At 38.4% G+C, this 26227-nt stretch overlaps 1 protein-coding gene across 4 annotated transcripts in view; it reads right to left on the bottom strand.

Moving 5' to 3' along the window:
• Positions 1-8063: 8063 nt before the first annotated feature.
• The window catches only part of ITGB8 (integrin subunit beta 8), a 50568-nt gene continuing 32404 nt past the window's right edge, over positions 8064-26227 (bottom strand). For all 4 annotated transcript variants that reach the window (XM_027684594.1, XM_027684595.1, XM_027684592.1 and 1 more), the window contains 8 exons: positions 25377-25472; positions 25193-25282; positions 22479-22613; positions 19118-19523; positions 16673-16898; positions 14976-15079; positions 13749-13912; positions 8064-13655 (listed from right to left, as the gene is read on the bottom strand). In XM_027684594.1, coding sequence (XP_027540395.1) covers positions 13533-13655; positions 13749-13912; positions 14976-15079; positions 16673-16898; positions 19118-19523; positions 22479-22613; positions 25193-25282; positions 25377-25472 — 1344 coding nt within the window. In that variant the 3' untranslated portion in view covers positions 8064-13532. The remainder of the gene's footprint in view (positions 13656-13748; positions 13913-14975; positions 15080-16672; positions 16899-19117; positions 19524-22478; positions 22614-25192; positions 25283-25376; positions 25473-26227) is intronic.

Genomic DNA, 26227 nt, shown 5'->3' with positions numbered 1-26227 from the left:
TAGTTTATGGCCCATATACAAAATTTTCATCTTCTATACGACCCAAATATAACCCCTTAACTCTGGCCCCCAAACGTTAGAACCTACTCAGATTTCTAGACCCTTTCTCTAAGATCTACCAAGTTTGAATCTAAGTTATCCAACCACAGATTAAAGTTGGGTTTGATTTTTGCTTCATTGAGAAGTACGTTGCAGAAGTTCTGAAGACAGGAAGGGATAGATCCCAAATGTTGCAGAATCAATGCTCAGGAAACCAGGTTTAGACACTGAAGGGATTGTGCTATGAAGTATGGTGAATGGACAGAAACTAAGGCAGGAGGTAGTAGATTTGCTGGGTAATTGTTGTGATGTTATAAGTATTTTCCCTGTTGTGGGAAGTTGTGGATTGCCTGGAAGGTAAAAAAGTTAAAAAGAATAGGCTGAGCTGTGTTGAGTCAGCTTCTCATCAGAACAGCCCCTGACTGGAATGACTAACTCTGCAGCTTTTTACTTTGCTCTGTTGGGTTTTTTTTCCCCGTTGTGTTCTGGCTGGGGGAAGAGCATAGGACCGTGAAAACTAGTTTACCATATTTTCTCCTTTGTTCTCCTGAGCCATATAGTCCAGCACCGGAGCCCCAGCTATTTTGTTTCTTGTTTTGGACTGGAGGTTGTAGGGAAAAGGAGCTAGAAAACGATTCCTGCATTGTTGATTCAAGCCATTTCCTTTGTATCTTTGTGGTGCTGCTATTTCCTTGTCAGTAAACTGTTGTTTTTTCACTTACACCTTTTTGCATTTTTGTCTCTCTATATTAGAGGGGGGAATAAAAGGGGAGAGGGTTCATTTTATTAGAGTTCCCACCACAGTATTTGTCTTTAAACCAAGACAGATAGGAGCAGAAGAAGTTGATGGGTCTCTGTTTTTTGTGCTATCATAGAATCATAGAATATGCTGAATTAGAAGGGACCCATCCGGATCATCAAGTCCAACTCCTGTCCCTGCATGGAACACCCCAAGAATTCACACCACGTGCCTGAGAGCATTGTCCAAATGCTTCCCGAGCTCAGACAGACTTTGTGCTGTGACCACTTCCTTGGGGACCCTCTTCCAGTGCTCAACCACCCTCTGGGTGAAAAACCTTTTTCTGATACCCAACCTAAACCTCCTCTGACTCAGCTTCATGCCATGTCCTCGAGTCCTGTCACTGGTCACCACAGAGAAGAGATCAGTGTGTGCCCCACCTCTTCCCCTCACAAGGAAGTCGTAACTGCAGTGAGCTCTCCCCTCAGCATCTTCTTCTCCAGGCTGAACAGATCGAGTGACCTCAGATGCTTCTCATACAGCTTCCCCTCAAGGCCCTTCACCATCTTCATTGCCCTCATTTGGACGCATAATACCTTTTTTATATTGTGGCTCCCAAAACTGCACACAATATTCAAGGTGAGGCCGTCCCAGTACAGAGCAGAGTGGGACAATCCCCTCCCTAGACTGGTTGGTGATGCTTCACCTGATGCCCCCCAGGACACAGTTGGCCTTCCTGGCTGCCAGGGCACTATGGGAGGTCAATGAAAGAAGGAGTAGCTGGGCAAAGAGACTGCTTTAGGAATTGATGTTATAGCTGTTCAGAAAGGCGAAAGAAAGGAAGAACAATAGAAGCACCTTTCCTGCAGGGAGAGAGGGAGACAGAAGTATTTCCTCTGTGGGAAAGCCAGCATATGTGCGTATGGATATCAGGGTAGGGTAGCTGGCCCAGAGGGAAGTGAGGTAATGGAGACATTCAACTGATGAAAATTTAGTCTTAAAAAAAAGCCATTTACTTCTGCTGAGACCTAGGCTTACAGATGAAATATCCAGGAATGTCATACTGGCAAATGAAGGGAAACATGACTACAGTAACAGGTTTCTCTTAGCTGGATTGTATGTGCCCTCTCCTAATACAATTGCCCTTCTGGAATTAGGATGCCTAGAAGGAAGGGAAGAGGAACAAGATGCTCTGATCCAGCAAAGAGTTCAGATATACAGACAAAAATACCATTTGCCTACTAAGTGCAAAGCTGGTAAACATCAGAGGCAGTAGGTTGTAGCTGGTACTATTTAGGTAAGCATCATTCACATATAGAAGAGGGAAGGTAGGAAATTCTGGAGGAAAGAACTTTCATGCTCTGAAAAAAAAACTGGAGACCAAGACTTCAGTGGGAACTTTCTCTGAAGCATTTCCTATAGCCTGTGCAGAACTGGAGAGAGAAGTAGAAAGGCACAGCTGTAACACTACGAGGGTGGTATCTGGCAGAGATTTCTGCTTCACTAGGAATGGTGCTACTAAGCAGACTAAGAAGAAGCTATGAAGAAGTGAGAGAGAGAGATTCTGCTTGAACCAAAGGGGAACCCAACTGCTAGCATTTACATTCAAGAGAGCTGTGAGTGATCATCTTTCCTTCATTCAGTGGTTTCAGAGGTAAACAGGATAGGATGGTAATTCAGTATGACCTCTGTTGAGGAGAAAGACATGAAAATTCTGTATCAAATGAAGTAATAAAAATATTAAGTAGCATTATAAAATGAATAGGAAAAGACTCACATCAGTATGTCCCTATGTAAACAGGTGGTTCATGTACATTTTGATTTTTGAAAATAGCTTTACTTCCTCATCCTTAATGAAGGAAATGAGGATGCCAGTGGTAGGACAGAATCTGAAAAGGGCCACAAAGGTGATCAAGGATAAGGACAGGCTTTGGTATAAATGACCACATATGCTTGGACTCCACAGTCTGGGAAAGGTGACGTGGGGACACATGAGGAGTTCTACAGAAGAAAGTGGCTGGGGTTCAGTGTCCCCTCTGTGTGCTTGGTGGCGCATTGCTCCTGCATTCAAAGTGTTGCGTTCAAAACCAGAGGAAGCATTTCTTCATGCAACAGTTCCCTCATTCTCATGAAGGACTGATATAAAAAGTAAGGAGTCTTGTTGGAACTATGGTTCTGGTGCTGTGAGAGCACCTGTTATTTCCATATCCCTCAGGTAAGGAGAGGACAGTGTCACTCGCCTTCCTTGTGAATACTGTAAATTACATCCTATTTTAGTGTCCTTTAGGGAGGCACCATGGTGGGAAGCAAAGTATCTGAAAAATATCATTTCAAGGGAGATCTCAAAAATATTTGAATAAAAAAAAAAAGGTACTTCAAGAAAGTCCCTCATACAATATCCCTTAGAATCAGCAAAATTTCAAGTATGCTGTACTGGTGACTTCAGAGGTAGCTGTGTATAAATTGACTGTAAATCTTATATTCAATAAAACTTCAATAACCCAGGTGTTGTAATCACATCAAAATTCTAATACTGTCTTCTTTGCCAGAGCTTGCTGAAGAATATTCCCTTATCTCATTGGCTTAAAGGACATTGCAGACTTCATTTTGTTGGCAAGCACCTGCATTGGCCTAGGGAAGCAGAAGGAACTGGGCACGGACCAAGAGAGTAAAATTTGGCAAGGTAAAACCACTTGAATTCCATAGGAACTAGATCACCAAATGCATCAAATAGCTTAAATAATAGCAATTAGACTCTGCAAAACACTTTCCTTTGAGACACTTCAAATGATGTTGACAACCATTCGTTAAATTTTCATTCCCCACCAAAACAAAACAACCTCCCCCAAACAAACAAAACAAAACAAACAAAAAAGCGAACAAAAAATGTAACTGAGTACATAAATACACTTGACAAAAAGCCAGCTAATTAGACAAGCAAAATTCCTGGCTAGTACAGGAATTTACAGTAAATTATACATTGCATTATGTTCAGGTAGTTCAAAACCAAGCTATATTTTTGGTGAATGAAAAGGGGAGAAATAAAAAATGTAAGAGTACTCCACAATATTTGCTAGCATGAATTCTTTGTGACCCAAGAGGAAACATCACTAAATGAAGCTCCTTATATTTTGGCTTGCCAAACAGGTTCTGTAAAAGACTAGTTTTTTTCAAAGAAGGCATCTACCATATTACATTAACATTCCTAATTTGTTATGTATCTGGTATCAAAGGGACCTTATGAACTTGATATTCAAAGGTGGTCTGTATGTTCACTTCTAACGTAGTCTTCTGCTGAACCAGAAGAGTCCAGCAATTTCACAGAATTGAACCTGGGACAAACTTGTTGAAAACAGTTTTTTTGCTTTTTGGCCTGGAAATTAATCTACTTGGTTTTCATTTTATACAGAACGAAAGACCTTCAATCTGCCATATGGTAATAAATCTTCCTTCTGAGAATGACACTTTTTGGGTTTGCAAAATGATCTGACACATTATCTTTTCTTTGGGCCCAATGATTTTCTCTTAAAAATCAAGACCTTACTTTCAAAGGCATGAGGAACAAACTCACTAAAGAAACATTCATTTACTATTTTTAACAGCATGATTAGGACCTATTTATGAATCAAAAATCCTTGTGTAAGCTGCTGTGTATGTCTTCCATGTTTTAAGTTTAATGTGTTAGGCAGCAGCCAAAAAAGATAAAAGCACAAAGAATCAAGGAGAAGAACACAAGGATACATGTCAAGTCACAGTTTCAATATGATAGCAGCCTAGGCATTAACAGAAACTGGGATATATACAGGAATTTTAAAAGGAAGATCCTGCTATGCATACGAAATTAGGGGAGGAATCCCATTTTAAATATATACAAAAAGGTTATGTGAGACTATGTCCATATATAGACTGACAGGCTGCTTAGCAATCAGAGATGGACTTCTTGAAGTTGGGGGAAAGCTAATTTGGATGGAATATGTGGACACACAAACATACGAAATTATACAGAGAGAAATATTTCCAAATGATAAAATTGTCATCAAAATAGGGATACTGGAAGGGGAATGTGTCTCTGGGTTTTGTACGTTGCATACACCTTGCAGAAGCTGTGATTTAAAGCTTAAAGCAGGATAATTTCCGTGGGTATCTGAGGACTGGCTAGTTCACCAAGAAATAGCCCTGACTTTTTAACACTGGAAAGGAGCAGAGCAATAGGACTGTATCTGACCAAGTTCAGAGACGCTCTGCTTAGTTTTGCACTACAGACTTTAATTTGCTCTTGTCTGCCCAAGAATAAAAAACCTTTTCTCACCAGCTGTTTCCTGATGAAGCCCTCTGATTCAGTGTCTGCAATTTTCAAAGAAGGCATGGCTAAAGCTCAGTTTAGATATAGAAAGATGTACAAGAAGCTGAGAAAGACAGGAAATATTTATTTTAGCTGTTGGTTATTTTTCTTTTCCACAGGAGCCTGAGTGGAGCTGCACAATGATTCAAGGACAGAAACCAACCTTAAACATTCCTGAAGACAAGGATAACCTACAGAGCACCACGTTTAAGTTGTAGAAGTCTTTGAAATTCCTGATTTGTCTAGAGCAGAGTAAAGCAAAAGTGTGTCTATAAACACTGTGAAAAACCCATCCACTGTAACATCCCTTGTTTCCTCAGCAGTTCAACCATGTGTCTTACAGCCTCAGTGATGCTTTCAGAATGGATGTGTTAAGGCTATGGTCAAAGGCTAAAGAGTCAGAAGGGGGTTTGTGGGAAAGGCTTCTCCTGTGAGCAGTTTTGAGAGCAGAGGAACCCCACTCAAAAACAGGTCCTGGGCTCTCCAGATTGCTCAGGCATAAACAAGAGGCTTAGGATGAGGCTTAGAGCCCCCAGAGGGGGACTTGGCAAGCTGCAGAACTGAAAGAAATACATCACATGCACTGATTTCAATGAGTATATGTGACATAACTTGGCATTACTATGCTTTTGTGGTTAATCATTTAGTTTTATCAGCTTGCATACACATCATCTTTATTAAACAGTAACCATCCTTCATGAATCATGCAGTTCAAGGCCAAGAAAATAATCAGAGACCATGCTCTGTGCTGAGGAGGTAGAATGGTTTGCAAAAAAAGGAAAATACTGCTTTCTGCCATCCATCACAGTTTCCCTGGAATGAAGAGCCAGATGATAATGCTGGGGCCTCTTTAGTGCTAATAAATCAGACTGTCAGCCTGTGTCTAGTTAATATGAATTCTGTACAGTCTAATCCAATCTGGACCACTCCAAGACTCCCAAGCAGAAGATGAGGAGCCAGAAGCCCCTACACCACAGTGACAGCATCTGTGCTCTAATCAAAGTTTCACACCATTTATGCTTCTGTAAAACTAGATATTTATTTAATTCATACAGTACATTAAACTGTTTGGTTTTAAACCCAGGGTATCAGGAATGTATTTCCAAGGTTCTTGTCTTTGTAGTTGACCGGAAAGCAAAAGAAACCACCCACTTTTCAGATTAACTTCTTACTAATCAAAATCAGTCTGTTAACAAAGTTTTTACTCTTAATTCTAATCATCGTCTTTTGGTTGTCATCATGCATATTCAGATCTTCACTCAAGTCAACTGTCTCTAATGTCATCCTCTCTGAGTAGTGGATCAAATTCTGCACCTACCACAAAAGGAATCATGTAGGCAGAGAAATTATGTAATAAAATGCACCTACATGACTGGTGCCAAAAAAGTGGCTGAAATAAGGATCTCCTTCCTTCTCTGGCTTTAGAGGCTGTAACTTAGATTTCTTTCCTCTTTGGAGAGTCTGAGCAGCAAGTCTTTTCCTTGTCATTGGCATCTGCAACAAAATAGCTGTTGCATTACATTAGAAACAAATTAGGGCACTATTGTGCCCTTGCTGACAACTTCGTAGATATGGATAAAAATTGGCTAAATAAAATGCTACTAATGTCAAAAACCCTAATTGTCATTATCTGGATATTTAAAGATATATGGGCATGACTTAATTGATGGATTTCAGGATATAGGAAGAAAGAAATAAAGACTTTATACAAATCACTTACCATCATTCCAAAACATGCAGGGTATGCAACACAGCTGGGGGCCACAATCCCTGTATACAGGAGACTTAAGTGTTAACAAAACCTCAGTTTCAAGATTACTATCAAATGGCAAAATGATGGCCTATGGCTCTGGCTCAAGTTATATGCTTGAATTATATGTCTGAAATTCATATCGAGGTTTATGTTTACTGAAAAGCTTTCAAGGAAAATGGGTATTTCTTTTCGTAGGAGTGGTTGCATGTGCTTGCTCTGTGTGTCACTGAAGGCTGATGACTACTGCATTGTGAAAGGAAATTTCTCAGACTGACCCTCATCAGGCGTATATTGGAATGATGTTATTTACTGCAATGATGTTATTTGCTTTGATGAAAGAAGCAACAAAGATTAACAGACCATCCTTGTGATATTTACATATTTTTTTCTAATTTTGATGTATACCTTTTTGTTGGTTTTTCTATTTTATTGCTAAGTCATGGACACTAAGTTACATAATGACTGAGTACACATCAGTTGTCACTTGATTCTAGCTCTGTCTCTCATTCCTAGAGCAAAAGCTGGATCATGTTAGAAGCATGGACAGATAGTTTTACCTGTGATGTCTGACAGGTGACTTAGTGCCACAGATGTCTCTTACTGAGGCATCATGGCAAATTTTGAATGTCCTTTCACAGAGCATGTCTAAAGTCCTTTTCAGGTAAGATTTCATGGCACTGTGCATAGCAAATACCATGACTGATTCTGCTCAAGAACAGAATGCGTGTCACCTTCCCCACCTAGTAATGCATTTTCACCAATACTCATAAAATGACCTAAACCAGAGTGTGGCATACATGAAGCATTACAGAGAGATTTACCCATTTTCAGAAAGCCTGTTCCTCTACCACCCAACAAAGCAAAGCTGAAGAAAGGCTATCACAACCACCTATCAATCTAGAGATTATGTTTATATAAGAAGTATCTTCTTGCCCCTACAACGTACTAACATCTCCTGGTGCATTCGTTGGGTTGGGCAAGGCAAAGCAGCTCCACCTCCAAACTGATAAGTGCTGTTGTGATCCTTCCCACCTTCTCAAAGTTCATCCTAAGCATGCATGCCCTGTTTGCCAACATCTGATAAACACAGTATTCTTTGTATTTTATTATTCTGGGCACAGTATTACAAGGAGGTGAACACCTCTTCCTTTACTTATCAGAGACACATTAAACATATGAAAAAATCCACATGGATTAAATATTGTTTTTATTTTTTAGAGAGCAAGTACAATGATGTTGCATTCAAATAATGCTATGTCATAGTTGTTACAGCTCTGATAGAAAAATAAACATCTCAATATACTACAGTGTCAACTCAATAATAAATATCAAAATAGAAGTTAGTAGTCAACTGAAATTAATAAAACAGCTATAAAAGTATACTATTTTAAATAATAAAATATTCAGTATATTTCCAGACAAACAAAAGTAGTGATTTAAAAGTATCATTTAAAATGTAAAACGAACAGTAAGAAGTTATAAAATTTAAAACCTCTTCCCTTACTAATATTCTCTATGCATAAAATCTAGAGGAACATTATTTATCTTTATATACTTTTTTTTACAAAAGGTAGCATATGTTAAATAGAAAGTTAAAAACTGTAGTATTATTATTAGCTGTCACACAATTGCTAAATAAGACCCTTTAAAGTAGCATTATTTTTGAAGCAGCAGTAGGTAAGAGTGAAGATGTTAGCATGGTGAATTCATCCAACACTAATGCCTCTCCAAAAGACTCTTTCAACATCTCTCTTCAAAATACAACTGAAACAGCCCAAACACAATATAGGTATCAGGATGAAATGTTAGACTTGCACAGAAGCCATTAATTTAAGAAATGCCAGACAATTCTTTTTTAATAAGTAGGTACCTTTTCCTTTAAGTGTACAGAAAAGGAAAGAAAGAGAACGTGCAATCCAGAGCAGCACTTCTAAAGCCTAAGGATCTAGTAATTTTGGGGGAGGGGAAGGGTTATGTTTTTTTCCCCCAGACAGGCCAACCATTCTGAGCTGCTTGCTCTCAGTGAAACCCCACTGATTTGGCTCACTAGAGAGATGCATTCCTACTGGTTAATTTTAACCTTTTTCCCCTCCTCTCCATGCATTTCAATTCTCAGAGATAGCTCTCTGAGAATTGAGATGGCTTTCAATAAGAGCCCAGAGATGCCTGTGCATCAGAGCAGCCTGAAGATATAATTAAAAAGTAGTCTTCTTCTTAACTACAGCTTCATTTCTGCTTTCCCCTCTCTTGCAAATGGACAGCTGGAACACTGGCACCACTCATTACTCACAGTCGGAGCAGAGATAGGTGTCACCCAGCACTGACTCAACACAAATGCGTCTATGAGAAATGCCCTTTAGAGCTACAGCTTACACTCCTTAATGCTGACTGGTGGAGATCCAAAGGCTGGTGGAAAGACAATGGGCAGGTGCCCAAAGACTCTCCAGAAGCTTTAATGGAGATCTGCAGCATTCAAGTTTACAGGCGATCCCTTGCTATGTGACGTGTAAGCATTTTGGATGAATAAAGATGTGAAATGTCTGCAGTGTTATGGTTCAGACTGCATATTATGCAGTTCCAGTGTGTGGAAAAGTGCCTAGGATGCAAACCTAGGACACCATCTCTACCAAGCCAACCTACTTTGAAGAGGTTTCCTGCCCTGACAAAAGGAGAAGAGAGGTCTTGGAGCATCATCTCTGTAGGGACGCTGTAGGAAACCCCAGCATTGCACCTACTGAGGTTGCCGTCCCTCTTCAAGTCCCTGCACAGGCACCCATGCCCTTGCATCTCTCTGCCCTGGGCATCTCCAAACCTTATGTTTAGTTTTAGGACTGAGGGTTGCTTGAAGCTGTTTCATACATTCACTCCCATGGTTTGCAAAACATGTACATTTAGGTATGCACACTAAGCAGGAAACAAATATTATATATGATCAGACTGGGAAAATAATATTTTTCCATTGCAGTATGAAGAATGCTTTACATAGCAGGTTTTCATGATATCATAGACAGGAAAAATAAATCCAGTTGAGAATAACGGATAAAATGTAAACTATGCCCATATGAACATCCTTCCTTTTAAAGGTTCACTTTTAACATTCCTTGCAAATGTAAGGGAATTTCAGCTGGGCACAATGAAAATTCCTTGCATACCATGTGCACGTTTTCTGGATGAAACAGCTATTTTCCCACACATTTCTTCAGCAATCTTATTAGTGTACTCACGATGCTTGGAAATAACCATTTCATAGCTTTCCTCATTTTACAGTACTTAAAAACATCTGAAGTAAAATGCATGCTTTTTAATTGCATAAACATGGAATTTCTGAAATGTTAGGCAAATAACCAGTCAAAGGTAAAAAAGGGGAGATTAGCATTTGAAAATTATACATATGTATTTTAACATTAAAATTTATGGTGTAAAAAGTCACGCACATGCTCTGTTTGTGGGAGCAAATCTAAAAACAATTCCCAAAACAAATGATGAGATGCAACAGTATCTGCTGGTACATATTTGGATATAGGCACGCAGTAGAATTATTTGACTTCTTTTTAATTTTTTTGAAGAAGCCCAGTATAAGAAATTTTATTTGAGTAGTTTGGAATGTTCTATTCTGAGGTTAGATATTTTTCCCCTATTTTTATGAGCATCTTTGATGCACAATCCATTGAAAACTAATGTGAACTAATTTGTCTTTAATATCTCCCATATTAAGCACTATAGGAAGCAGAGTCCTTCTGCAATCACTGAAGAAATTCCTTGTGAATTACAGGCTGCTTTCTCATTTAAGGTCATGTGCTGAGGGAACACAACTCCCTAAATAGTGAGGCTTTTGTTGAGCTATTCATCTCCTGCAGCAGCTCTTCTGAAAAACATGGTCAAAGGCAGAGGGAAACAAGTACCAAGCAAAGCCAGAGTTTCTCATGGATAGATTCCATCCCTAGAAACAAAGCCTCCTCCCAAGAATCCTGCTCTGTATAAGCTCCCCATGGGCCTTCTAAAAGCTTTGACCTGTCACATTAGCAGCAGCTTATTCTCTTTCACCAGCCTCCTCCACAATACAGCAAAACCATGAGGGAGATGCAAAACAGCTTTTTATTCTTCTTCTTTTTTTTTTCTTAAAAAACTTTTTTTTTTAATGTACATTTTTTAATCTCAGGACAGCAAGCTGCTTACAGTGCAATTGGTCCCGTGAGCCTGCTCTATTTGACCAGAGCATTTTAAACATTCAGGCAGGTGTCTGATAAGGAAATACTGGCCATGCCCCTTCGCAGGCAGCACCGCAATGCCAACAAAGTGCTACAGAAGAAAAGCAGTAGCAGTGTGATGTGTCTGGAAGATGGGTGTTACAGCTCAAATTTTCTTCCATCGAGAACCCAGCTCTGTTGTCCCCTACCCACACAATTTAACTCCCTCTAGCAGTGAAAAGTAATTTGTAAAAAAAAAATAAAAATAGTTATCACTTCAGTAAATGCTTTAATAAATGCTTTAAAGCATTATGGTGGGAAAATATCACTGAGCATTGAATTTTTTTTGTTTTGTTAAGTGAAAGAGACAACCAGAGACTGTTTGCTCACAAATAGTCATGAATTGTGATAAGGGTAATAGCAGGTAAACCTTTATCAATCTTTTATCTTTATCCCACTGAAACCAATTTTTTGGAATCTGTTAATTTAGACAGAAGGAAAATGGTCCTACATGTTTTAAAAGAAAACAAAAGTTTAAGGTATACTTGATAGATTACAGAATTAATCTATAACTAAAATTCTACAATTAAGCTATCACTAAAAGTCAGGGTCAGTGTAAGGAAATACTCTTTTCTTTAAACTTTTACCTTTATGGTAGAAAGCTCAGGGCCTACTTTGGAGACTGCTTTAGAAACATTTAATAGTCCAGTTTACAGCTTTCAAAAAAACACCCAATCCTTAAGGTCTGGAGCTTTTATGACTAATGAAAAGGCCAATGTCTTTATATTGTTTTTCTCAATCCCACCTGATCAATTACTCAAGAAACTGAACACTCACATAACACTTATCACTTGTTCTGCATCCTGCCTTCTTTTCACATGCATACTCCTCAGATTCTAGTGGGAATTTACAGAAGAAATACGGAATAGGAAATATATACTAATGTCTAAAAAACTTCACATAAGGAGGACCTGCTTTGTTTCTGTAACTCTTCTCTATGACAAATACAGACCAATATTTCATATTAGCAATAAATGTTGCTAAAATCATACGCTGTCTTCTGAGATGATTTTTCTTTTTGCCAGCAAGATTTTAGAGCATTAGAGGTTGATCAGACTTCTGTGGGGTTTCGGCAGCATAGGGTTAATAATCAGACTGACACTTCCAACTAGCATATAACACAACGGTCTTCTACCATTACAGTCAGTTTCAGGGGTAAAAAAAATGCTTCTGTCTGACCTTGTAGCTCACATTCTTCTCTCAGATAAGCTTATATTGGTCCCACCATATTTAGAAGAGCTTTGCCCATTTCTGAAGGCAGAATTTGATCCCATATTTATGAAATCAATTAATGTGTTCCCTTGAGAAAAAGACTCATATTTTCCTCACCTTCTAAATTGCAGGTTCTTTTCCACATCACACTGGACACATTTCTCAAGGCACAGTCACAAAAATCAGTCACAAAACCCGATCCCATCAACTAATTTACATAAAGAAAAATAGCAAGTGTAAAATCAGACATTCCTGACATCATACAAAAAGATCAAAGCCTTTATTTGGCAAAACACTGACATGTAGCTAGCAAACCAAACACAGCTCTGGTGTAATTTATCTACTTGCAACAGGGTTCATGCTCCTGACTCCAAAGGTGAAGTCAGTCAACAGTGATCATCATGTAGACTATGCTGTTGGACAGAGAAACTCTCATTTTCTGTAGCCGCTCAGTTTTCAAATACCTTAAATTTTGTACAAAAGGGTTTTTTTATGTTTAAACAAGTAAAAAAGCTAAAAATTACTCTTTATCAGATATAAATTATCTTTAAGTGACATCAACCATATAAAAAACTATACATATAATTTACCTGTGTGTGCATGGTGTGTGTATACACACACAACTATAGACCCACACCAGTAACTAAATATTTATTTAATCCAGTCATTTTTATGAGGAAAAGCTAAGATGCTAAAGCAGACAAATCGGTGGAATTTATCAACTGAGAGAACTATAAAAGTACCATTTACTCTATTTAAGAGCATTTTAATAGTTTCATCTATTGCTATAATATACAGCAATATTAATATTTCAGTCACAGCTTTTGTCCATTCCCACAGAGCACATCAGTACTAGCTACATGTAGAGTGAGATCAGTGCTTTGTCAGACCAGTTCATATCTACATTCTAGGCCATAACTAAATAAATTAGAATATGCTAAAGTGCTACATCAACACTAATGTTTCTGAACAGTAGTAACGCACATTTCTCTTTCAAAAAAACCTAAAAAAATACAGCAGCTATAGTTTCAAACATAATCACATAACGTGAGTCCGTTTACAGATCACTTAGTTACAGTATTCAACAAAATGCACAAAACAAAACCATATGGCAACAGTCAAGATTCCCACAAAGTACAAAAGGTAACTTTTTAAAAGTCGATCATGATGGAAATGGAATTTGCAGAAAACACACAGTCTTCAGAATTCACACTTGAAAGTTTCGTTTAATCGCAACTTGCTGATGTCGATATTTATTTCCTCTGGTTTGTCACGTCTGTATGTTACTGTTCTTGTGCAAACTGTAGGCAAAAACATCTTATCCTTGAAGGAGAAGATATAATTTTTATCAGCAATTAGCTACCTTTTATATGCAAGAAAAAGATTACTGAACATGATAGCTCTGAAATAAATTACCTTCTTTGTTGCAGATACTCTGTAATCAGATGAAGACTTAACTTTATTGCTACTCCCCTGCAGAATGATCTGCCTGATGATAAGGACAACAAGCAACCCGATCAGAAAGGTAACTATAAAGATTATGGAAAAGACTCTAAAGTAGCTTCGTCCAGAGAAACATTCTGCAACAAAAGGAAAACACAAGGGTAAAGCCTAATGTATGGAGCAGACACATCCCTCTAACACAGGTATATCTTCCACTGCATAGCAATGTTGCATAAATGTAAAATGAGCCTGATAAAAATTGAGGGAAAATCACTTAGGGGAAATTAAGAGGAAAAGTTGCCATATGTAGGCTTTTTAAAGTGGGGCATATCAAGTAAGGCAATTCAGATTAAGATCCACTGTAAAAAAATGGTGAAACTATTATTCCTTTAATCTACAGAATTAAAATTCAGGCTTCATCCATAAATTCTCTGTAGACCAGAAAATGTTAAAGATGTTCAGGGTGAAGATAATTTAATCTTCAGAAGATGATAGTGAAGATCACTGGTGAAATATGAAAGATATTACTGAATCCTTGTCCAGTATTCTCCTCACTGGTAGACTTTTCTCACATGGTAAGCTTTCCTTAATTAATACTAAAGTTATGAGAAAAATATTCACAGTTAGTTTTCTCATTTATGAACTGTAGGATATAAAGATGCACATAAATGTGAAGTGACATTTACCTGCATTTTTGTTGCTGTGTGGAGAGAATAAGCTTTACAAGATTTTATTTACAAAAAAAAATTATTCTTCCACACCCCTCATAACTGCAGTTTTTTATTCTTGAAAGGAATATTCAAACATTACTGAACTTGAGGTAAGCATTCTACTTCTTTTTCCCTTGTTTCTGGTAATGTCAAATAATATAAGCATATTCAAAGTAATAAAACATACAGATGCCATAACAGATTTTTATAAATATTTCTTTAAGCATTGCTCCGGCAGGATTCATCTTTATTAGATGTGACTTCTCAAGGAGCTGGGAAATCTGACTTAGCAATGCTTGAAATCATATTTCCTGTTATTATTTATCTTTTACTTTCCCCGAAGCTATGAATGAGTCTTCTCTTTTTCCTGTCTTCTTTGTTATTGTAATAATATGACACACTTCAAAGACATTCTAACAGTGGTGAATTCAATTAGTAATCCCAATATAGTTTAATCTCTTATTAAAATTACCCAGAAAATGTCACATACCTGAAGTATGGTCAACATAATGCAGTAGGTAAGCGCATGAGGTTGTGCACTGGTCAAGTATTGCTTGAGATGTATTGTTAGAATGATGGCACTGAACACAGTTCCTGTAAAATAAAAATATAATTAAAAACTTATGTCTTTCTCTGCACTCCCTTTAAAGAGATTGTATCAACAGGCTGACATATCGCTTGTACATAATGCTTTCCTCTTGTTAGTAAAAACATCGCGACATTTATTTTTTTTTATGAAATGTGATACCTCTCTCAGTGTTTTATCTCTCTGATGCTTCTCAGAACCAACTAGTCAGAAGCGGTAAAGTAACATGTCTTTGGCTTTGAGCCACCTTCATCTGGTCCCTGCTCTACCCTTTGTGATGCAAGTTTGTCATAGGGTGTAGCTAAGGGTCCACCACCCTTTCTTCAGCTTTCAGCTTCCAGTTCAGTCCTAGTCTTTCCTTATAAATCAGACTCATTGGGATGCATGCTGGAATTGAAGATTAGAGACAGTTTTGTTCATAATTTTTGGATGCTATGTTAAGACAAAGCCAAGTAAGTTTGCAATGCTGAGGAGTTCAGAGAGACAGCAGCACAGTGGGAGGCAGTGCTTTCAGTCTTGCCATCTTCATTGTATAGCCTTGCAGAAGATGGATATCACATGAGACCCTGAAAAAGCCCTGGCTGAATTTTTAACAAAGGTATGCCATCTTCTGAATTTATTAAAGTCATACATTTCACAGTGATTTTGAATAAGTGTAAGCCAGAAAGGCTAACTGCATTTTATTTAGTGAAATCTTAGCATTCACCTTTTCGGACATGATCAAGCTTGGCTCTCCAGCATTTCCTTCAAAGAGCTATAATTCAAATTAATACAAATAAACAGTGATTTCGTTTTGAGCACAATGCTCTTTCCAATGAAAGGCTGATCTTTCACCTTCTGCACCACAGTGAGATGCAGAACATTATATGTGCTGACAAGAGGGTGTAGAAGAACTGGGCCCAAGGGCTTCGTTCACTCTCTATGCCAGGACCATGCAGTATGCCACTGAGAGCTTGATCTAGCTTCTCTCCTCCTGGGGTTGCTCATTTCAACCTCCACACTGTCCCCTCCTTTACACAGTAAGGAAAAATGACATGCTTTAAGACAAGCACAGCAAAGACTAAGTGTTTTAAAACTGAGTAACAAAGAATGTTGTTCTCTGGGTAAGACCAGCTCTGCTCTGCTAACCAATGGCAATGACAATACACAAGTACTGCTCTTGTTCCACACCTCCTTCAACTGAGAAGCACAAGGAGTCTGCAAAAACATATTTGGAGAATATTACTGGACTTTGTGGAATTCAGATGCAGGATCTAGTGTCCATTTCTAAAACTCCAAATTCATGGGTTTTATTTTCTATCCAGAAGATTTCATATGAAGATCGATATTTTAATAAAACTATGAAAAAACAATATTCATAGGACACACCACCCTTGGCTTCTGAAAGCTGGAATTTGGACACAGACTGGTGAAACAGATGTGGACATGCAATTCCCTTAACTGCCAGTATGAATCCCTCAGCTACAGAGAGAAAAGTATAAATTGTTTCAATTGCCTACAGCCTAAATATCTAAGAAATGTTGCATCTAGCCAAGCAGAAATATTTCTCCATGTTTCAACATTAGAGAGTTAAAAAGTCAAGTCTAGCACAAGAAACATACCAGTTTTCTTCACAGGCTTTGTTACAAGTAGGGCAATATTCACACAAACGGCCAAAGCTTCTTGGATCTGTGCACTCACACTTTCCACATACACATTTTCCTCTTCCACTGCAAATCTGGCCCTTTGAATTCAGGCAGTGCTTTGCTGATTGTGATGAGCACTCACAACGATCACCTTCCCAGCCAGCAAAGCATTTGCATTTACCACCTTCACATTCACCATTACCTACAACATAAGAGAGTCTTGAGTCATATGCTTTTATGAAAACATAGAAAATCAATTTTTAGATGCATACATCTGTTTCACTGGTGCTTTACATTAAACAGAGCTAATTTAGACCTTGACTTTCTAGTTAGTTTTTAAGTTAACGACTTGGGCTGAAATTATATAGCACGATATATATTTATGGCTGCTGGTTGTTGTTAAGTTAAGCAAAAGTTACTACCATGATGTCATCCTAAAACCTTTTACTACAATTTTTCCCTCTTGCCTTGGATGAAAAGAGTGGGGATTAGAAATTACACAATGACTGGAAAATAGTCTTCGGGTAAACTAAACAAACTTCTCTTTAGCAAGAAAACATTCAATTCAAATAAACAGCAAGATTCAGTGGAGGAACGAGTATCAAGTTCATGCACACATGCCGGGTTGTTCTCTTTCCTTTCCTTTCTTTTTTCTTTTCTTTTCTTTTCTTTTCTTTTCTTTTCTTTTCTTTTCTTTTCTTTTCTTTTCTTTTCTTTTCTTCTTTATTTTTTTTCCTTTCTAAAGGACAGATGACTGAGCTGGACAGGTGGGTATGCTGTGCTTATGAACCGTATGTTGTTTAATAAGAATTTAAAATGCACAGCCTCAAGAATTCAAAGGTTGTGAAGAACCTCCGGTGGCCTTTACAATTTTCTAAGTAAAGAAGTAGGAGTTGTAGAGAAAAATCCTTATGTTTTCCATGTTGTAGCACATTTAGCTGACATGCTAATAATGTTTAGCCATGTTTTTAAAGCCTGTGAAAGCACCTTTAGGAAATATAGAAATAGAGAACACATAAAGCACAGGCAGATATAGCAAATCTAATGAGGGCTCCTCATCTATGCGATGGCAGTTTCACACAAACTGCAATGGCTCTTTTTATCCAGGTATCCACAAAGCTCCTGCAGGGAGACAGCTCCATCCAACAGACAGGATCCTCTAAATGGAAGTGCGGCCAAGGTATAGGCTGGTCTCTTTTTTGTCTGGGCTGGGCAAAATGGAGGGAGAAAGGGGCTCATGGAAGATAGCAGAGCAAGGCTCTGCACTCTAAAACATCCCACTGCTCAGCCATGGCCCTGGGCAGCAGGTTCCCCTTGTGGTACCCTAGGATAGGACTCCATCACAGGTGACAGTCTCCAACACCTCTTAGACAAGTATCTCCCTGTCTCCTCTGCCAAACAGGGCACCACATCTCAGGCTATAGAAGCTTATAAGTAGGACAGGTCTGCTTATGGTTAAGAAATAATAAATTTGCAAAGTGGGTTGGGAACACTGCTGGCATTTATATCAGTATTTGAAATAAAGTGTCACTGTATCTCTTCTGGGATTTAGGGTGTTGGAAAATCAGAATCTCATCTGGAAGCTATGATGTCTTCCCAATCTCTTAGTATCTCATATTCCCATTAGACTGAAATGCATCAACTTGCTTTCTGGAATAATGTTACTGTCTTGTTTGAGATATCAGTATCATTACTTATAAAAAAGTTTGTGATTTAAGTCATCATGGCTAGGCTTCGCGAACGAAGATTTGGGTAGGGCTCTACCCACGTCTGCTACAAGCGCACTGGTGGCTAAAAAGGCCAATACGAGACAGGCACGTCCGGTTGCAAAAGGCACAGCAGAAAGGCTCCTTAGGTGGTATATTCTGCAAGACATGATTCTTTCTGCGTTGTCTTTTCTCCTCGAGAGTGATCCTGCTTGCTTTCTCAAAGGCATCAGCAGCGTTAAAGATGGTGTGTGTCCAGACCTCCCGACTGGAGGCCAGAATAGACCAGTTATGATGATCAATATGGCCAAGGCTGAGACGTTGTTTCAGGGAGTCCCTGTATCTTCTCTTCGTGGCTCCTCTCTTCCGGCAGCCAGTGGCAAGTTCACCATAAAGCAAGATCTTAAGGAGGTGGTGGTCCTTCATCCTTGAGACATGCCCTGCCCAGCGCATTTAAGTATCAAAATAACTAAACGTAGAAAAAAATCAATGTATCCCCTAAAAACCAGGGCTGAAATTCAGGAGACAGTGCATGTCTCTGTGGTGAAGAAAGCCCAGGACCGTGAATTCCAACCAGGATGTTCAGGACATTTCCCACACTAATTCTGCACAAACAATTCTCATACTTGACAGCCTTATACCATTGTTTTCATGTACATTAGCCTCAGAAAACAAAACAAAACAAGAAAATATAGCCACAAACTCTGCAGCTTACCAGAACATAAGTTTCCCTGGTGATACGGGCAGGAAAAGTCATCCATTTCACAGTACTTGCCATACACCTTGCCTAGCTTGTTTTTGTAGCAGAAACATTTTCCATCTATGCAATTTCCTTGACCACTGCAGATAGGCTGGTCCTGGTGTTGCCTGCACCTCTCTGAAGGAAGCGTGTCTTCTCTGTTAGAGCTACAGTTATTGTCACTGCAATGGGACTGTTTGCTATCAGAAGTTTCATCAGCCCATACTCTTTTGTGGTTTGTACTGTCTCCATACTGGCAGGCACAGCTTCGCTGCACATTAACAATGGCGGTTTCATTGAAACCAATAGGCTTAAGTATGGCATATTTTCTCCCTCCAGTTGTATGACATCCTTTCATTGTAACTGATACATTGAAAAGTACCTAAGAAGAAATAAAGACAGATTTTATATTTTTATTATTTCCTTGTTTAAGTTTGCTTTAAATTTTTAACACATAAATAAAGCAGAATCTCAGATTGTATATGAATGTGCACTAGCTAATAATAGCAAAATACACACTGGTCATTTGTCAAAAATGATATTTTAGTAATGGGAGGCATCACAAATACAGTCAAAATTCTAACAATAGAAGATTGACAGCAGTCTACTTTTCAAATTAAGATAGCATAGTTGTAAAAGACAAGTTTAATACAAGTTCAATGGACATAGAATCACCATCATCATCATCCTGCTATTATTTAATGTGTAAATTCTCTTATATCATACTCTAATGAGAATTGGAATTAGATTGAGCAAGACAATAAACAAACAAAAACAGAGATACCCTTCATAAAAAAATCTATAATGAAAGTTCTTCTGCTGAAATGGTCATGCACAGAGAAACCACACAGGTTTTTTGGATGGCCCTATCTACTCCTACTACAGAAAAACACAGAAAATGGCTCACATCCTAGCAGCAAATTATTTTTTGCAGTTCCTACAATGGAGATGGAGAAAGAGAGTCTTCCTGCTCTTGCTGTCGTCATGGGCAGACAAGTTCTGCTTCAGAGTGGACCCAGTGCCTAGCTCCTGGCCATGTCATGGCCATCACCACCATGCTCCAGGTCCTCATCCCAGCAGTGCCCACTGCAGCAGCAGCTCTCATGGCTTTCCAGAATCCTGGCATAGGACCCCGGATCATTTTGGTGGTTAGAAGATTGCCACAGAGTTTGCATCAAACACCACCAAAACTCTTTGACAGCTCTGACATATGTGATACTTTCACTGGATACCAATCTTCTATTTCACAATTGTTTTTTGGTTTTTGACCAGTAGGCCTCTGACATGGTATTCTCTCTAAGGTTTTAAATTTGTTCAGCCTACTGATGGAAACAACTCTTTCTTGCCTCCTCACAGAGAAAAATATAACCAAGAAGAAGAGGTAAGAAAGTAACCCAAGAGAAGCAAATATCTCTACTCTTTACCACCAAAAATTTCCAAATAAAAAAAAGAGAAACCCTGAGAAACTGATTACATATGAGGTTGAAACTACCCGCAAAGACTAAGGCCATTCATCTCTCATCACTGTCTCTCCCTCCCACTGCGCCCCCACACGAGAACAGCCGAGCCCTTGGGGACAATGGTGGCTTTGTTGCGAGTGGGGCTGTGGCTGCCTACACGGACAACAGGAGAAGAATGCTGTGCAGAAGCATGCACTTAATGTCATATCGAGGGGGCACACAGGCTTTATCTCACCCTTTGCTTTTCTTCTTGTTTCTCAAATGCACCACTACACACATAACCCCCCTCAGTTGCCTACACTCTCCATGCACGGGATTTCTTCCCTTGGGTTACAGGACAAAAGTGTGGCTATGGAGAAAATAATTCATACAGCAGGTGTGTATCACACGGGGAGGACAGGATGCAGCTAGGGAATGTTTTTTATTCAACACAGAGCCCTGCTAGAAAACATCATCTTCATGTTTAACACAGTACTGGAGGAATGGCAGGGAGATGGGAGGGAAGGGCAAAACCTGTCTTGCGTATTAGTAGTGAAATATGACGGGTCTGAACAGAGCACTAGAAAGATTATACCTGTTGAGACTAAATAATTACAACATCATGAACACTGACACTCATTAATAGCCAAGGTTAGTTTTGCACCCCGAAGAGGCCACATGATTATTCCAGAATATAATACACTGTGTTTTGGTAAGAAAGGGAAGGAAGAAGGATTAGACAATGAAAGGAATGTGAGAATTAAGGAAAAGCATTTTGCCTGTAAACAAATACTGAAAGAAGGATTTATGGTAAAAATAAATTAATCTCTTAAGGATGGTTCATTTTCAACAGCAGTAGAGGTTTAGGACCACATGCAATCTTTTACAATCAACTGGCTTGGCTTTTTATTAAAAAGAAACAGATATAAATATTTTTCTTTTCATTAAACAGAACGAATTCCAGTCCTATTTCTTTTGACATGCATAGGGAACAACACTGGAGATGAGTTAAGCAGAAAAACACAGCAAATCTCCCATAAACTGTAGAAGCTAATCAGCAGCATGCAGACAAAATTCAGAAGAGCATAAAATACATTAAAATATACATTACAATTCACACATTTCAGCTACTGAATTGTTTTTCTATTTCTACACACAGATGTAAGTGCAATCACACCAGCTGAGACATATGTACACGTCAAGCAGGAAAGAACTCCTTGACCCTGCCCTCCAGAAAACAGAGACCTTTTCCTGGCAAGCTAAAAGAATTACTCCAGTGGTCCAAGCAATTAAATAAATATGTCGAGGCACAGAGAAGTTTTTCTGGGAAGAAAACCATGTTCTTTACATTAGCCAGACATCTTCCCCTGCATTTTCATGGTGCATGATGCTCCGTTTCATTCAGTAGGTGGCACCAATCCAAATGAGAATAAAAGTTTTATTAATTTGATTTATAAACTAAACCAATTATCCACAACCCTGATTGTGCATGAAGACTACTAAAGCAAGAAGAGAGAAAGCTTGTGTCTAGTACAGACCCAAGGAACACAAATTCCAGTGATTCTTTTTCACCGGGTGATTATCTTTCAACCTCTTTACATACAGATTTCACCACAATGACCATGATTGGTTGTGCCCAGTGGAAGACAAAGAAGGAGAGTTTTAATGGACGTTAGCTTTCAGGAAAAGCTTTGAGCCTTAGTTCCATGGGATTAGTGAGAATTAAAATAAGATTCAGGACAAATAAACCCAGAGAATAATAGAGAGTCTGTGATCATTAATCACATAAATCCATTTTCAGTTTAAGTAAATCCCTAGAAGATTTCACACCATTGAAACCCAACCAAACAGAAAAATAAGTATTCCAGTTCCTGGAAGAATGAAAACTATCAACATACTTCTTTATTATATCCCACATTTTTACATCCTTCCATGCCTGTTTTTTTACTTCCATCAGGACAGATTGCAGTGATATTGAAATTAAGACCTTGGATTTGGTTATCCACTTGAAGTTTCACTTCAGAGATTAGTTTCTGTAACCAGAAAACAAGCTTTAGTCACATTGCATCTCAAAATATAATGTACATTAGTGACTACCACCAAGTATGGCTACTATGTCTGACTAAAAATGAAGAAAGCTTGTCTGTGTGAATAAAGGAATGAATTAAAGCATTGTTTCCTGTATAAAGACCCGATTACATTCCAAATATACACAACCAGTGAACTGGCAATTCTGATAAAGAGGATTAGGTTTTGCAGATAAAAATGTTTTCAGCTTTTCTAAAATGGTTTTGGGACTGTATTTTTCTCAATTTGAAAATCTATTCTAACAACTGTGTGCAACAAAAACTGCTTGTTGTGTGAGTCTACACTGACTTTTAGCCACACATCTAAAATACAACTGTAAACATACATACAACTATTGTTACCTAACAGAAGAGGTTCCTAATTGACTTGACACTTTATAAACTTCTGATATTTTGCATCTGTCTTGGAAAAGTTTTCTCTGAATAAACCTTACAGTGATCTAAAGGCTACTGGGATTATTCTTACTGATTTATTTCGGTCAGCTAGACCACATAAGTCAACAACTGGGTGATTCCCATTAGGGCATTTGCAATAAAAAATAATGAAAAAGCCACCTACTTTGTGTCTTGCATTTACTACATGCTCTAAAATCCTGCTTCCTTCCAAGAAGGAGTATTGCTTCTTGACCTTTTAAAAATTTATTACAGCTCTTACAAACCTACAAGCTGAAAATTGCACAAAGAGATTTTTTAAATTTGTGGCATATTACTCTTAAAAAATTAGTTTATTTGATATTTTTACTGCTATAAATGGAAATGTAATTACATTAATCTGAACATGTTTATCTTAGTAACTTTTTGAAAATTAGTGACTCATCTTTGGCTTTATAGCCAGGGATTTTCAGCAAGGGTTTTCCATAACTAAGCCTAAGAAAAAGAGTACAGGAGGCCCACTGCCATTGAATATCAACACTAAATTTATTTTCTTCTCTAAGTCCTTTTTCTTTCAAAAAAGCAATACATTCAAGTCCCGTTCACCATGTGTTTGTATATTACAAGCCCCTAAAACTATGATAAAATTCTCAAACTGTCAAATACAATGAAGTTTAGGATGGGAAGGAAGACACTGTCTAAAAAATGAAAGTAAGGCAAGAGCAAACTGGGAGTGGCTGAACCAGGAAAGTCCCACCGAAGTCCTATTGAACTAAATCTCTATTTTGTAAATTTTTATTTCCTCTCCTTGAATGTTTGCCCTGCACCGGGTAAGAACCGTGTTACAATTTAGGATGGACAGTGTAAAAGTGCCATACAAAAGGACTAAAATCTTCAGATTTTTTTGCCAGCAACTTCCTGCAAACCTCCATATTTAACATGAGATTTCTCGACTTTATAAGAGGAAGTACAATATCAGTGAGAACTTCTCGGCAATTTGACTACACCTAATCTCCTCTGCTTTTGAATGTCTTGGCCTTCTGCCTTTCCAGCATGACAGTGAGAAAAACGTGTGCAAAAGCACTCTATTGACTCGGAACAGACATGGGGGCTGGCTCTTCATTATAACCAATTTGCTGAAAGCAAACTGCCTGATTTTGATGATTAACTGAGTAAAATGGATAATTTCAGCCTTCCAAATTCAACTAATTAAAAAAAAAAAGTGACATGGATACAGAGCACATAGTTTTGCAGCTGAGTTTTCAACCTGCATGTTTGTATAACTGTACAACTTAACAGCATTCAACCATCTAAACCATCACGATCATTTTGATATTGCTCTGTGGGCTCCCTGTGCTCTAGTACATCAAATGTATAGTACTTGGCGTCATTTTCAAAGCTGTTTATGCCTCCTCTTTCCTTCACTATCAAGACACCTATTTCCACTTTCAAACTGCCATTCTCTGTCAACCATTTGTGGAAAATGACTTTATGCTCTTTCCCATACTATTACTTTCTCTTTCCCAAACAGTTACTTTCAATTGAGTACTCTAGGCAAGTTCACAAAGCAATTTCCATTGTTCTCTCCCAAATCCCTATCAAAACTCTTCTTCAGTGCCATGCCTCAAAATGCCAAGTCATTACACTGCTTTGTGCAGCATAAATATTGCTTTTCACAATATCCACTGTTGCCAAACTACCTTCTCGTAAATTCCCATCTGCTGTCTGCTTTTTTAAAGATTATTCTGCAAAACCCTCCAGATACTACACTGTGGTTTTGCTCTGAATTTATATGGTGCCTCGACAGTGGTGTCTGGCCTGTAACTGAAGATCTGGGGTGCCAAAATTCAAATAATTTAGACATTTCTTTTGAAGTTACACAGCAACAGGTGCAGAGAATCAAACAGAATATTTAGAAGCATCCTAAGAAAAAAAAAAGCACTAGCTCTTGGCTTTGAGACTCCGACAGCTGGGGAATTTGAGAGCTATTGTGAGATAATGGCACCTATCAACTTGGACACTAAGAAAAGTAGGGAATGTATCCTCATGGACTTTGGATGGAAGCCAAGAGCCTGGAAATTGCAGATTTAGGCTATGAAAGGTGAAAAATGTCTGTACAAATATGGCATACACCATTGTCACTCTTGTCATACCTGATAGGCTTCTACCACCAAATCATTGAGATTTGCTGCTTGTGATTCTATTTGTCTTGCAACAGTACCAGGCAACAGAGGTAACAGATCCTATGAAAAATACAATCATTTATGCACAGTTTTAATTTTTAGTATAAATATTGTGCTTTCAAAATTGGAAAAAGAAATCAGGTTTCTAACCTACTTTATACCAATGAAACTGGCTTCCTTGAACTGCAAAAATAACATTGATGTTATTGTCAATCAATTTTTCAGAGAGCTGCCCAAGAGACGGATGCTCCTGCAACATACAAGAGAAAAGAGAAGACTGCATATTAGTAGGGGAAAACCTTATATTTCACATATGACACATTACAGGGTTTCAAAACCACCCCAATCTTAACTCCTAAATGTACAGAGAAATGCTAGACCTACATTCAAAAGAAGGTGGTCCCATTCAAATAAAAAAAAATCATCAGGGCATCAGTTAGGCTTATATGTCACCAACTATGCAGGTCTGCTGCATAGTGGGAGGACTAACTTACACAGTATTATTTTGTTAGTTTGAGTCTGATGCTTAAGAAATACGGATTTGATGTTGTCCATGGTCCATCTAGAAGATTAACAAGATTCCTGGGAATAACAGGTGGGTTCTCAAGCAAAAGTCAGGAGAAAACACAACATGAAGGACTGAGATGAGGTGTACTTTTGGGAACAGCAAGGAGAGTAATTAAAAAAAGTTTCTTTCTCAGAACTGGATTTTGGCATCAGAGATCATACACATCAGCTAAATGCAGCCACGAGGTCTGGTTCTAGCACTGTCAGTATTCCATAGTTATCTCACTTACAACTGACAGCTTTGTCCTCTGTATGCACAAGACCTGTCTCCAGTCCTCATCACAATGACCTGCTACATTTTCTTAACCACACTTGTGCTTGAAGAAGATTACATGAGTTTCACATCTTTCTTCAGTAATGCATTGTTCTATTTGGCGAAGAACCCGTGACAGCATTTCCTGTGCCAGTGATCTGCCCTTCTACACTTTTCATTGAGAG

This window comes from Neopelma chrysocephalum, unplaced genomic scaffold (genome assembly GCF_003984885.1).
Source record: "Neopelma chrysocephalum unplaced genomic scaffold, ASM398488v2 Primary Assembly neopelma1_67, whole genome shotgun sequence".
NCBI classification, from domain to species: Eukaryota; Metazoa; Chordata; class Aves; order Passeriformes; family Pipridae; genus Neopelma; species Neopelma chrysocephalum.
The sequence above is the reverse complement of the archived record's forward strand: the minus strand, read 5'-3'. Positions and strand labels throughout refer to the sequence as shown.